General features: G+C 36.9%; 1 protein-coding gene and 1 long non-coding RNA gene across 2 annotated transcripts in view; one reads left to right on the forward strand and one right to left on the reverse strand.

The window, feature by feature from the left end:
- Positions 1-8,685, forward strand: part of ntng1a (netrin g1a) — a 73,481-nt gene extending 64,796 nt beyond the window's left edge. Inside the window, exon 8 of the mRNA XM_079487674.1 lies at positions 7,082-8,685. Within this exon, the coding sequence (XP_079343800.1) occupies positions 7,082-7,347 (266 nt within the window). The 3' untranslated portion in view covers positions 7,348-8,685. The remainder of the gene's footprint in view (positions 1-7,081) is intronic.
- Positions 6,365-10,398, reverse strand: LOC306911945. Its single transcript, XR_013788289.1, has 3 exons — positions 9,845-10,398; positions 7,630-7,815; positions 6,365-7,376 (listed from the first exon to the last, which is right to left on the reverse strand). It is a non-coding gene; the product is annotated as an uncharacterized lncRNA (long non-coding RNA).
- Between the last annotated feature and the right edge of the window lie 3,502 nt (positions 10,399-13,900).

Genomic DNA, 13,900 nt, shown 5'->3' on the forward strand with positions numbered 1-13,900 from the left:
ACCGCAATGCCTCGGCAGAGCTGGACGATGTGAATGTTTGCATAGGTCAGTCCTCTAGACCTCCCATCCACAAACATGGCTTATCACACAGCCCCAAAATCTGCCATCTGGCCTTCCCTTCTATCGCTCTGTCATCTTCCATCCATTCACCCACTTTTCTATGTTTGTCCATCCCACTGCCGTCACCCGAGTCTCATAAAGCATGCGTTTATGCACCACATTGATTCCTTAAAAATGTGTGCGTATATCCACAAGCACAAAATCATCAAGTGTTAAGCGTAAAGACGCAAATTGTAAAATCTTAGACATTTATCTTAGACAATTACACATTGAATCTGGATATTCAGGGTTTTATTCTGAGAATAAAGGTGTCTAGACATTTCACAAATGTCACAAGCTGGGCTTTTCCAGGAGCAAATTCTGCATTAAGTAGAGATTTCAGAATTCATTAATTATTCTCTAAATTGTGCTCAGTGCTTAATGAATATTATATATCTATATTATTACTGTGCATTCTCTCATTTGAGTATGTTTTATTTTGTTTTTAGAGAAAATTGTTTTTATTGGAAAGTTGATTTAACTTTGTTGATCCTCCTGACTGTAACTGTAGAGCAAAAACATAAAGAGAAAGAGAAAGCTACTAAGAAAGAAAAAAGGAAAACAGAGGTGACAGAAAAAGGAAGCAAAATGAATAGAAAGAGTGGATGTAAGAAGGAAAAAATAGAAAGAGAACGTGAGAAAGAAAGAAAGAACGAAATATGAATAAGTGACAAAGAGGGGCAAAACTAATAGAAAGAGTAGATGGAAGGAAGTAAGAAAGAAAGACAAGACGTAGAGTCATAAGCCTTTACAAAAGACAAAAAGGAAAAAATAGAAAGGAGAAAGAGAACGTGAACGTGAAAGAAAGGAAAACAAAGCAAGTGGACGGAAGAAAGAAAGACGAGACAGACAGAAGCTAGACATAAGTGTAATTTTGTGACAAAGGTGATGTCTGGCATAGGACTTCTCTGTTGATGTGTCTGGAAGGACTAACACCCACAGATAAAGGTGGTGCATGCTGGATATGTCACTCTGGGAGAAAGAGAGACGCTAAGAGAGAAACAGGTCATGGCTTTAGACCTACACCCATCTTTAGGTGTTACAGGTCACAGATCCTGACCTCCACCCAACAACATCAGTAGTCAGAAGAGTACTCACCGAACTGACAAAATGTGTGAAAAGTGACTCATGGGAGAAGTTTACAGCGTTTTAGCAAAGCATTAATAATAAATGAGCTTTAATGTATTTGCTAAAAGTCCCACGTTTGAAGGCTGCATTTACACATATACGGTTTTATGTTGGCTGTTGCTCTAGGAGGCTTAAAATAGTCTTGTGTGTATTTTGAAAAGCAATAGTTGCATTAAAAAAAGGGATTCATTGATAATTTTAATATCAATGGTTATGTTTTAGTTTGTAGTTATGATGAGAAATATCTTCACACACATCACTCACTGGGATGTAACGATTCACTGTGAGCCGATTCAAAATCTGTTACAATATGACGTTAAATGAGTGGCGTTACATGTTTTGAACAGCAGGGGTTGATGTCTTTACTGCAAACTTGGAAAACGAGGATATGCTGAATTAATTCAAGAGTTTCTTTTTACTCTTCTTTCGCTCTTCAACACGTTATTTTTTACTCTTTAAATGTTTTTTTCATCAAACATTTTTCTTTTCGCTGTTCAAGCCTTTTTTTTGCTCTTCAAAATTTTTTTTCGCTCTTCAAAACTTTTTTTTTCGCTCTTCAAAACTTTTCCTTCACTCTTCAAAACTTTTCCTTCACTCTTCAAAACTTTTTTTCCACCGTTAAAAACTTTTTTTCCGCTCGCGAAATGGTTTTCCTCCAAAAAATATGGCTAGCTAACATTAGCATGCGATACAGACTTCGGCCACCAGGTGTCACTATCAGTATGTATGAAATCCGATTTTTTTTTTCTCCCCATTTTTTTTCACCTCGCTATTCAGGGCCACAATATAAAACATTTTGTCTCAACTCATTTTGTAAAGAAAACCGTGAAATAATCATATCGTAAGATCATTATCGTGAATTGAATTCCATCGTGAGCTGAATGAATCATTACATCCCTATTATTATCTGTTCATATCCACCTGTACATTAATGTTCATAGTATATAGTCATCTGTATATATTGTTCATAGTATATACCTTCTGTCATATTTTCATAGAACACACCTACTGCAAAATATTCTCATAGTCCATGCCCACTGTATTATATTCTCACTATTGTATTCTGTATTTATTCACTGTATATCCTGCACTTGCTAACTGCACTTCTGGTTAGACCTAAACTACATTTCGTTACACTGTACTTGTATATGTGTAATGACAATAAAGTTTAATCTAATCTAATCTAATCTATTACCTACTGATCAAACCAGGTTTATCAGAGACATTTTTAAAGAAACGTTTTCTATTTTAGTTGTTTTTTCTATAAAGAAAATATGTTTTTTTTATTATATTATATTATATTATATTTTTGATTTATATAAAAGCATCTTCTAAATGACTAAATGTTAATGTAATGCATCTGCAGAAATGACTAGTAACGTCCCCTGTAAACGTTTCCATTGATGCAGGTTTCCAATGCACCATATGAGCAGCCCGTCACTGTTTAAAATGCACAGTGTAATGTTGCAGTAAAGGCAGTAAAACATCATCTACGCTTTCACATTATGGCCTTTCCAAGACGTTAAACATTCACAATCTCCATGAAGTAAATACCATTGTCTCATTTCCACCCTCACTCACCTTCCCCAGCTGAAGCTTCTCATTTCAATCCTGTGAAATGGTAGACGTGAGGTAAATATTCAGCGATGCCGGTGATAAATCTGTCTTTTGTAGACTAGCAATGAGGCAGCAGAGGCCCATTTCAGGCCACGAGCGCAGTTTGTGTAGAAAACACAGAAACGTTATTCGTGAGGCTGAAGAGCGCAGACTCCGTCTCTCCACTGTGTGTATGTGTGTGTCTTGTTTCTACAGAATGTAATTGTGATCCCTTTGGCTCAGAAAATGTTCGCTGTAATGGCACAGGATACTGTAAATGTAAGAAAGGAGCAAGAGGGGCTAAGTGCGATGAGTGTCTACCGAAATATTTGAGGGACAATGGCTGCAAATGTAAGTAGAACCTTCACCCAACATGCAGCTTTGGTCCCCGCTATCTCTCTTTCTCACAAGCTCTCTCGCCCTCCCTTCCTCTCTCCCTTCTCTGTCTGTTTGCTGCTGTATTTTGGCTAGAAAAGAGCAGCTTGGTTTGCTTACAGCGCTCGGAAAAGGACTTGGACCGACTTCCATCAGAGGCTCAGTCGCACCTGTTATGTAGTTCTGGCAGCGGTTTAACTGTAGATTTAGATACTAGATCATTTATTATACAAGATAATTATCACCATCAATTGTTATTTATTAACACTGTTTTTGAATAGAAAGTAGACATTTTCTACAGAACCGAACGAAGCGATGCAAGTAAATCCCAGCAGAATTTCATGCATGCGTGTTTGCGCTGAACTGACTCAGGATCTGCGAGAACGTGGGCGCATGATCGCAGACAGCTGAACTAATATTTGGAGTGAGCAGAACGTCTGATGCCTGTGCTAACGCTACGCAGCGATGGCTGGTGCTTCTCCTTTGGCTCCGAGCATCGCGGTTTAAACGATCTGCAGGTCAAGCATTGATTTGTATTCTCTGCTATGAGCTTCCGTGGGCTTCAAGCATCAAAGGTCAACATTTACCAAAGCCGCAGATAACACAAAGGGGCGTTGAGCCAGAGTGAACAGGAAGGCGCATGTAACGTGAGATTGAAAATTTGGTGCATCTGTCTATCGAGTCATTTCTGAATGCAACAGTGTGAGGCAGATTTATGTCACGGGATATTGCGAGAAGCAGAAAGTCACACCCTGGCACGTGTCACAAGATTAAAGTAAACTATGCGGTTGGATGCAAATGAGCAGATGCTCCGTTTATGGTTTGGTCCGGGAGACTTTACATACACATCCATTTTCCAACATGCAGCATGAAGACGCATTACCATGTGACTGACTTTCAGCCAATGTTATGCGACATGGCAAAGCACAGAATCGTTTTAATTTAGTGCCGTCATCAACACAACAGCATCATACCCTACGCAAGAGATTTAAGCTCTAGTGATTGAGCAAAGTCTCGAAGGCCAAAATGTTCATGCCAAATAAAAAATCCAAGGTTTTTTCAGATGTATTTGCAGTGCGCAATTAAAGCTCAAATCTTTCTTCAAATAAGCTTTTGATTTCCACAGCACCGTGCAATCTACTGTCGCTCTCGACAAATATTATCTCTCTTATCGAAAGCAAACCCATTAAAATGCTCCATTTATTCTCTTATGGGTTTATTTACACGCCGGTAAATTATAAACGTGTAGGGTTGGAGCCTATCCATGCCTGTTTTTTTTCCTTCTGCACACGCTTTAATTTGGAACATTCAAAAGCTTTTAAAAGACCTTCTGTAGGTCTTTTAAGAAAGGTGCTCATATTTATTCCGTGAAAATGCCTTCCCGGACAAGGCCTCTAGAGAGTATGGCATAGGCTGTAGAGGTTAAACAGTGTGTTGCACCTGAACGATGTGTTCTCAACCAACAGCACAGTGAGCAAATAGTTTCCATGTCCGTGTTTGTTAGCACTCATAAAAGTCATAAATCACTGAAAGGCCTTTCCCAGTCTCCACTTATTTACCCGGTCATGAGGGACATCAAACCTGAGACACAGAAAGAGTTGAACGCACAGTGTGAACCAAAAGAAATCTCGCGTGCAAAACTGTGTCTCTGAATCTGTCTTCAGACGAGATACAGAAACACTCCTGCCGAAGGCCACAGCTGTGGAAAAGGTAATCGGTCAATTTGTTTTATTTTTCTTCAAAAGGAAGCCGTTCAGCACACAATTCACTCACAACTTGCCTTTCTTTGTAGTCTCCTTTTCATGGACGGTTTGGTAACACTGATGTTTCAAAACCAAACAGTCAGTACAGTCAGTATGTCTTACGGTCCAGTGTTAAAAAAATTACTGAATTTGTAGTAAGAAACATTTACCCAATTAAACAATACATTTAAGGCAACAAAAGTAAACTTTTAGACAACACTAAAGGTCATTTTAAGGTCTGTCAAACGATCCATCGCAAAGAAGCATTCAAAATAAAAAATGCACAATATTATCTAAAGACAAACTTTTATTCTGGATGTGATTAATCTAAGTTAATCATTTGACAGTCCTAGTATTTATTCATTTGTAAGTCACTTTGGATAAAAGTGTTTGCTAAATTAATAAATGTAAATACAAGTTAATGCTGCGTGCTACATAATCTTTAAATTCATTGTTACTTTATTATTATTATTTATTTATCGGTAATTGTAGATTAAGTTTGGTTATAGTAACTAAACATTTCTTTACATTTAGACACTGATATAAGTCATATTAATTTGATAATTTCAGCTTGTTTTTAGATATAAAATGATTTCTAATAGAAACAATTTAATAATGTATATTATTGAAATAATAAAAAAAACTAATCTAGTTTATTAAACGATACATGTGGCGCTTATATCATAAAAGTGAATTAGCAATAATAGTAATAATCGAAATACCAACAACTATTATTATTATAATTCTTATTTCATTTTTATGTAATGATAATTAATGAATTCGTTGTTATTTTTATTATTATTGTTATTACGTGTGTACTTATATATATATTATGAAATATTAAACCCCATTGAATTAAACATTCTGTGCATAATCACTCCATAAATGTTGTTTGTATCTGTGCTTCTCCAACCATACAGATATGATGATGGAACTACACTTTATATGCAAATGCCTACGAATGTAAATAAGACTATAACACTAATTGAACACATTCAGTCTTTGCGTGTGTTAATCACTGATAATCCAAACAGCTCGTTCATCTTTCAGGTCTAATGCCCGAATGCCGTGTTTTGTGGTACGCGTGTGGGTTTTCACCAGGTAGCGATTGATCTGCATCGTAAAACGACTCGGCAGTGATGAACAGAGGGAATTATGGACACAAACAGGGTCTCATTTTTCCCTGACTCAACCAGTTCATATCCACACAGGAGATGGAGAGAGAGACTGGAGACCGTGTAGTTCTGCCAACTCCCTAATCAGCCTGTTATGACTAGAAGAGCTACACCTTCTCGATCTATCATCCAGTCGTTTCCGTCAGCCCCGTCTGTCCAAAAATAGCTCGGTAACAGACGCTGAAGGCGCAAGGCCTTGTAGAACCGTTCCTCTGCAGCTTATAGAGACAAAGAGACTAGAGAGGCATGGCTTGTTCATCAGTTTTTATTTGTCTCTGATGGTTTGATAGTTTGCAGTCTGTTTGCCTGCAGCTTGCTCAACAGCTTGCATCAAAAGGGAGCAGGTCTGGGCTCGGTTTCCCCATTGGTGCTGATGTCCGATGTGCCGATTAACATGAGGGGGGCAATGACCGGCAGTGCCGTAACAGGAGGAAAACGTTGTGAAAACTAAAGCCTGTTAATGGGAGTTTCTATTTTAAGTTTTCTTTACAATTTCTTTAGTTTAACATGTTTATTGCCAGAAACAATCTATTTTCTAGGGTATCTTGAGTAAACTGATTTGTGCATGTACATGCTTTTAAACATATTAGACAGAGATATCGTTTCTTTCTTCGTGTTAAACGCTTTTAATGGAAAGGGGTAAAAATACTTTTTTAAAACACCAGGGAGAAGCAAACTATTCATTCTGAATTACTCGTGTTTAATCAAAACTTAATTTTTATCGATGTTGTTCACATCTGAATTTCTATTAATAAGGATATGAAATTTTGTACTTGTGCTTCGTTTCAATCAATATTTTCCCTGCACTTTGTATTGACTATTTCTGTCTATTTTCAGCGATAGATGAATATGTGATATCTCAGGATAGAGCTCCATGTAATCATAGAAGTGTTCATACTTGTTTGGGTGTAACCTGTGTGTGTGTGTGTGCATCTTCTGCTGACCCTCTTCCTCTCAATGCCACAGCCCAGGTGTGCGACAACGAGCTCCAGCATTGCCAAAATGGCGGCACCTGCGAGAAAAACGTCCGTTGTAGGTGTCCTTCGGGTTACACCGGCCTGATGTGCGAGCGAGCCGAGAAACCCCACTGTGAGAGCGAGCCGGGCGGCTGCAGGGTGTCGTTCACGGGCCAGGCTTCTTCCCTCCGGCCCCCTGCGTTGATACTGCTTTTGCTGCTGTCCGCGATGGGTCCCAAACTCCTGGTGGCGGTCTGCTGGACCAAGGTCTTTTGAGAGGCAGATCTTCGAACCTCCAGCTTCTTCTGTTTGAGCAGAACACCAGACCCACCGACACTCGGCAAGCCAAGTGGAATGTGCCCAAATAAGCGAAATTTAAGAGGATGATGGACTTAATACAATAAATATCAATAAAATAGTATTTATAAAGAATTGATTACATATAAACGTTTTAAAATTACAGAAAACAAGGTGTAATTTATAGAATTTATCTGAGCATATGCTTCATAAAGCAAATAACAGGAAGTAGACGCGAACTAAGCCATAATAGATACTCACTTCCCCAACAGAAAGCTACAGGGATCCGAGCGGACGGACTCATCCCTTTATCACCACGGCAACGGCTGCCTTCAGCCAGCGGCATGTACCGGTCAGCTGTCGCCCCTCACCTGAGCCATTCTGGGTATCATGTTGGCTAGACTGCTTTTGGCTACTTTGGAAAACTGTTCGGGTTGTGTGAACTGGCTGTTATGAAAAAATATGGTTAAAAATAAAGAGAGCAGTAATAATATTGAGACGGACTCATGAAAAGAAACATAAGCATTCTTTGCTGTCAGTGCATTGTGGATATAAGAAAATCTATTCAGACTGTCACATTCGGACCGCTTTCAAGCCGACCCCTTACCCCATCCTCCCGAAAGGTGTGTGTCCTTTGTGTCGAAAGCCCCCCTGACTCTTCCTCGACCCTGTGCTTCTGTGAATGTATACTGTAACCCCTGCTGAGTCCGAATGATGTTTTTCTTTTTAATATTTCTGGTTTTCTTTCGGTCCGTGTGATGTCAGTCACAATCCCACACCCCCCATCACCCTCCAAAAATGATTCTAAAGAAACCCATAATGTTGAAACGTGACAGACTGTTTGCTGAGGCCACGGTCAAAGATGTATGTTTTCACCCACACAGATGAAGTGCTTAGACAGTCATAAGTGTATTTAATTTTTGTATTAATACAGAAGTTATTTTCTTGACAGAGTAATAATAATGTAGAACATATACTTTTTTGTATTATTGCTGAAATGTGTTCAAGGGCAACATTTAAGTGTGTTCAATCGAGGTGCAGAAGGGAATGAAATGTTCGGTTTTGTTCGTCCGAGGTTTTATTTAATTGCATTTTTTTTCCTTCGGTTGGATTGTGAAGTTTTCCTAAATTATATTGGCAACGTGCTGGCATCAAAGAATATCAGTAAACGTACGGTATATATACTGTTATATGTACAGCATATATACAGTATATTAGTGTAAAAAAAGAAAATCACACCAAAGGACATTCTAAATGTTTTTTGTTGCTTTAACACTGAACAATTTAAGTGAATAAAACTTTAAAAGGACTTTACGTAGCTGTGTTGTACTGTTTCACGTGTCTGTTTATTTGAAATGAGAAATCTGCGTTGAAAATGTAATGAATTATTGCATATGTCTTTATATAACGCATGCATATAAATTGCGTACTTTGCAGAACGGTGGAAAATGCTTTAAGCCTCAGAATTTTCCGCACACCATTTATCTTGAATTCAATACAGTAATGATTTGTTTCAGTGAAACGCATTATCGGATGGGCAGAATTAAATATTAACAGCTATTGATGCCTCTTTGAGAGGCTGTTTTATGGAGTTGGTCTTGCCTGTGAGTAAACTGGCCATCAATCGCACAGGCTTGTTTAGAAACGTTTACAGTTGGTTTCACGATTATAGACTGTTGCCTTACAATTATATAGAAATGATTAATTTTTTCAAGGAGATGCATAAGACACACTTGTCCATATCTGCAAAAATGTATTAACTATGCTGATTTATAAATCTATATATTTCGACTGTGTTTGTGTGTGTCAGAAAACAAGACATGTTGGTAAACTTTACTGATCAATACTGAACAATACTTCTACAGCATTTACTAATACTTGTTGAAAATCAACGTTTTAACATTTCTTTTAACATTAGAATTGATGAACGGACAATGAACAACAGTATTTGTTGACCAAATAAACCGCACATGCATTCTATGGTGACAGCAAAAATGAAAAATGTAAATGTTAATAATAAAATAATATATTATTAACAGTTTGCTTTCTAAATGTTGGCTGTCACACCATAGGACGCACTTGCATGGATACAGTTTATTTAAAAAACTGCACATTTGTATTGCTGTAAAATATATTGCTCATTGTTAGTTCATGTAAGCAAATGCATTATTGTAGAATTTATTGTTATGCATTTAGCTGTCAATTAAAATGCCACTTTCCATGATAGTATTTGAACAATGCAAACTCATGCTGTTTTTAATCGTTTGAAGTGGAATTGTATAAAATTATCGGATATTGTTCATATAGGAGCCAAAAGAATGCCTCGTCTTTCTTTTGATACTGCAAATGGCCCGGAGTTTAAAGTCCCCTGTATGTAGTTCATATTCATCAGAGACTGTTAAAAAAAGAAAATCTTTCCAACCTGCAAACCAATTATTTGCATTTTAAAGACAACTTAAAGATCATTATTGTTTACCCCGATTTGATGTTTATCCCAGCCCCTGATCCTGTCATCTCGGTGGCAGCGCGGAGGCATCTCCGGGGCCCTGCGGAATGATCATGTTACCCTGTTTCAGGCTAATAATCTCTTTGGATGTGCTGTCGATGAAAGGTTACAGCTGATATGGCCCCACAATCGCACTGTGATCCATTTCATTTGTATAAAGGTAAGATGAATCGTAGTTTAAGAAATGATGCTGTTTTCATATTTGTTTTTTACCGTGTTAATCAAGTATGCAATGTTTTCTTTCTGTTTTGACTTTTTTTCATTATTCTACTAAATAAAAGGAATAGTTGACCTTCTCCTTTTAGATTTAACATTTTTTAGCATTCCAAATCAATAAAAGAAAAATCCTTCACACTATTTAACCTTAAAACTAAGAAAAAACCTTAAAACTAAAAAAAAATGTAATTACATCTTAAAAGTCCAAATAGTGTTATCCTGTGTACCTATGAATTACAACTTATTTTAATCACATGCAAAAATGTTGACGCTGGAAAAGTGAATGAACTCAAAAACTAAACAGAAGCAAAGTCTTCATTCTGTTCTGTGTCCTGGTACAGCAAACTACTACAGTGCATATTTGCACAATGCTGCACATTTTTAACAAGACAGACATAAACAATACTGGCAATGAAAATAAACAATGCAGAGAATCCATATACTTGGCAAATCCAATGTATTCAATAAACTCTATGAATCAACAGCCGACATCAGCCACAGGGTTTCCATTATTCACTTCAGCTTATATCACAGATGACTTTCTAAAGAGATCCTTGCAAGTGTGGTTCTTGTTTCATTTCTGCATATTTTATCACATTTCTTCCTTCAGTTATATTTTAAAGCGACGTGTCAACTTATGTCTTCCTGTAAATCCTTCACCATTAATTTTTGTCAAGTTCAGCTTCCGAAAACCTTTTTTCATGGATTTCATTCCTGTTGATAAATTGGATTGGAATTTATAAAGCAAATTATTTATATTGGTGTTGATTTGTGATTTACACTTTATCTTAAAGGTGTTACAATAATACTAGAAAAACATAATTTGATGCAGTACTTTTCTCATATTGTATCATATACCGCAGCATTACAAAGTTGAGTCACTTGACAAATGTTTTTATGATCTTAAAAACGAATCTGAGGGCATGTGTCTTAATGTTTGTAGTGAGTTAAATGCAGCAAAAAAATATTTTGCCAACATATATCTTCACATGAATTACAAAGTTTAACATCATCCATTATTGTCTTTCCTTAACAAAAGTATGATTTTGTGGCTTTGGAACTAAATCCTCCTCCTGCAAGAGTAATGAGGAATATATATTTCTGCTATTGTGCAAAAACACATGTAAGGACAGAAAACACTGGGTTTGATATCCGCCCGCACAAGCGTTTGACAAGTTTGATGGAATAGAAAAGCTCAGACCCAAAAACACATGCTCCTTCTGCAAAACAAGACACGTGAGTTCACGAAAAAGTGAATGTATACACACATGAATTGTACAGCTTTGAAGGTCAAACTATTGTGGAAATGTAAAAGGTCCTTGCATGGCATTAAACGTTTGGTAAATAAGAAAAACAAAGTAAAAATAAGTGGCAGTCTCAAAACATGGGCTACTATAAATTTAAAACAAATGGAAAGACATTTACAACGTTTACTGTATAATAGTCTAATAAGAAGAATAATATACTGCTTGTTTTCAACACAAAAGGTGCATATTTTTTATCTTTTACTGGCAAATACAGCAATAGTCATTCCGTTGGAAAGAATGGATTATCATGCAAAAGCAAAAGTTTGGTTACAAATGTTATTGTAGAAACAAAACCTATTCAGTTGCATTTGTCATTTTTTCTGTAAACAGATAAAGTGTGTGCCGTAGAGCTGGTCACATGACCTGACTGTCAACATGAGGTGGAAACATCCCAGTTGATATTTATTGCTATTTTATTCCTGATGTCACATCTTTTTAAACACAAAAGTCCTTTAATAGCACCTCAATTACCCCGAACAATTGCAGGCGAAACACTTTGAAACTCTGAATGTTGGCTTCAATAAACTGATGTGGCCTGTAGCCCAGATTACTCACCCGCAAATTCATTAAGCCACGAGCGTCATGTGACAAATGCATACAAATAAAAATATTCTCCGGCACAGCCTCGTCCCCGGGGCACAGGCAGGTGTATGACTGAAGATTATTCTTGCCATTTTCCCAGTTAGTTTTTCACACCTCTCCAGAATACAAAACTGAGTCACAGAGATCCAAATATACAAGAGGCATATTGCAGTCTGTCGCTCTCTTTCACACACAGCTCAGCAACACTGCAAGCATATTTTCTATGGCAGTGAGGAAAAAGACTACTTTTTCAGCATGGCCAAGATAAACTAAAGATGTAATGCATTATTTAGACCCACGGCATGCCCTTTACACCGACAGATAAGCAATAGGTGTGAACACCAGACGACCACCCCATACACTGTTGGTTTTGAATGACAACACAGTTTCATGCAATGAGTTTGAGATTAGAATGCGATGCCGTATTACTGACTGTTGGAAATGCATCTCTATTTTTACACAATATTGCATTGGTTTTTAAAAAGTTATGGGATTTATGTTCAAAAACTGTGTTTATTGTATAAAAGGACACTTCATAGTTGGAATGACCCATGATTTTACACGGTCTGGCTCAACTGATGACAACAATAGTAGTCATTGATAACTTTCTTTTGTCTTAATGTTTTTAGGCGGTTGTTGTGAATGTATTAAGCTTTGATATGAAAGATGAACGAAATGTTAAGATCTTTTAAAGGTTTCTCCTCTTTGTTTCAAAGCCCTGTGTTACCATGAGAACATTTACTCACCCCTGTAATCATGCAAGAAGTTTATGTATTTTTTTCTTAAGTCAAAATAAATGAAGGTTTTTGATGAAAACGTTCCAGGATTATTCTCCATATAGTGGAGTTCAATGGACTCCAAACGGTTGAAGGTCAAAATTACAGTTTCAGTGCAGCTTCAAAGGGCTTTAAACTATACCAGATGTTGAATAAGGGTCTTATCTAGCTTAACGTCATTTTCTAAACAAAATAAAAATGTATATGCTTTATAGACACAATATTCTCACCTTGCTTTGTTGTGCAAAGCGCACTCACTACGTTGAGAAGGTCATGCTTGACATATGCAGAAGTGTCAATGTTTACAAGTTGAACGTAAAAATACTAACTGAAATGACGTTTACAAAAAAGGGAGTTCAAAGGTAAAACAACGATGTCGGACGATTAGGAACTTGGAGGACAAGATGAGATGGATTTTTTCACCCTGCTCTACCGACGTCGACATAATTATGTATTACATGAAGTCATGAACACGCTTTGCAGAACAGGGCAGGGCGAGCATTTGCGTTTATAAAGCATATACATTTTTATTTAGTTTAGAAAATGACCGATGGTTTCGCTAGATAAGATTCATCGTCTGATATTGTTTAAAGCACATTGAATCTGCACTGAAACTGTCATTTTGACCTTCAACCGTTTGGAGTCCATTGTAGTCCACTATATGGAGAATAATCCTGGAACGTTTTCATCAAAAACCTTCATTTATTTTGGACTAAAGAAAAAATTGCATAAACATCTTTAAAAAGGGGTGAGTAAATGATCATGAAATGTTGAAAGTGATCAATTCCTTTAATATGTCATTACATTGTTCAACATCTGAACAATGACAAATCAAAACACAAGATGGCGCTTTGATGACGTCAGTTTCAATCCATATATTCATACCTTAATTAAATATATTCTATTCTCATGTCATATATTCAACAAATCATATTATGAATACTTTAATTTCCTGAATATTGCATGCCGTTAAAATGATATATACTGTGTGTATATAGCGGATATATATGTATATATTTTTTTCTGGATGTCTGCAGCGATTAAATGCATTGATAAAGCTGAACTATCTCAGCAGCACAATATCAAATTGTAAATGTTCCTGCGTTGTGAAAGCGCAAATCCTCTGTTTTAATCAGAGATCATCA

This window comes from Barbatula barbatula (genome assembly GCF_947034865.1).
Source record: "Barbatula barbatula genome assembly, chromosome: 23".
Classification (NCBI taxonomy): Eukaryota; Metazoa; Chordata; class Actinopteri; order Cypriniformes; family Nemacheilidae; genus Barbatula; species Barbatula barbatula.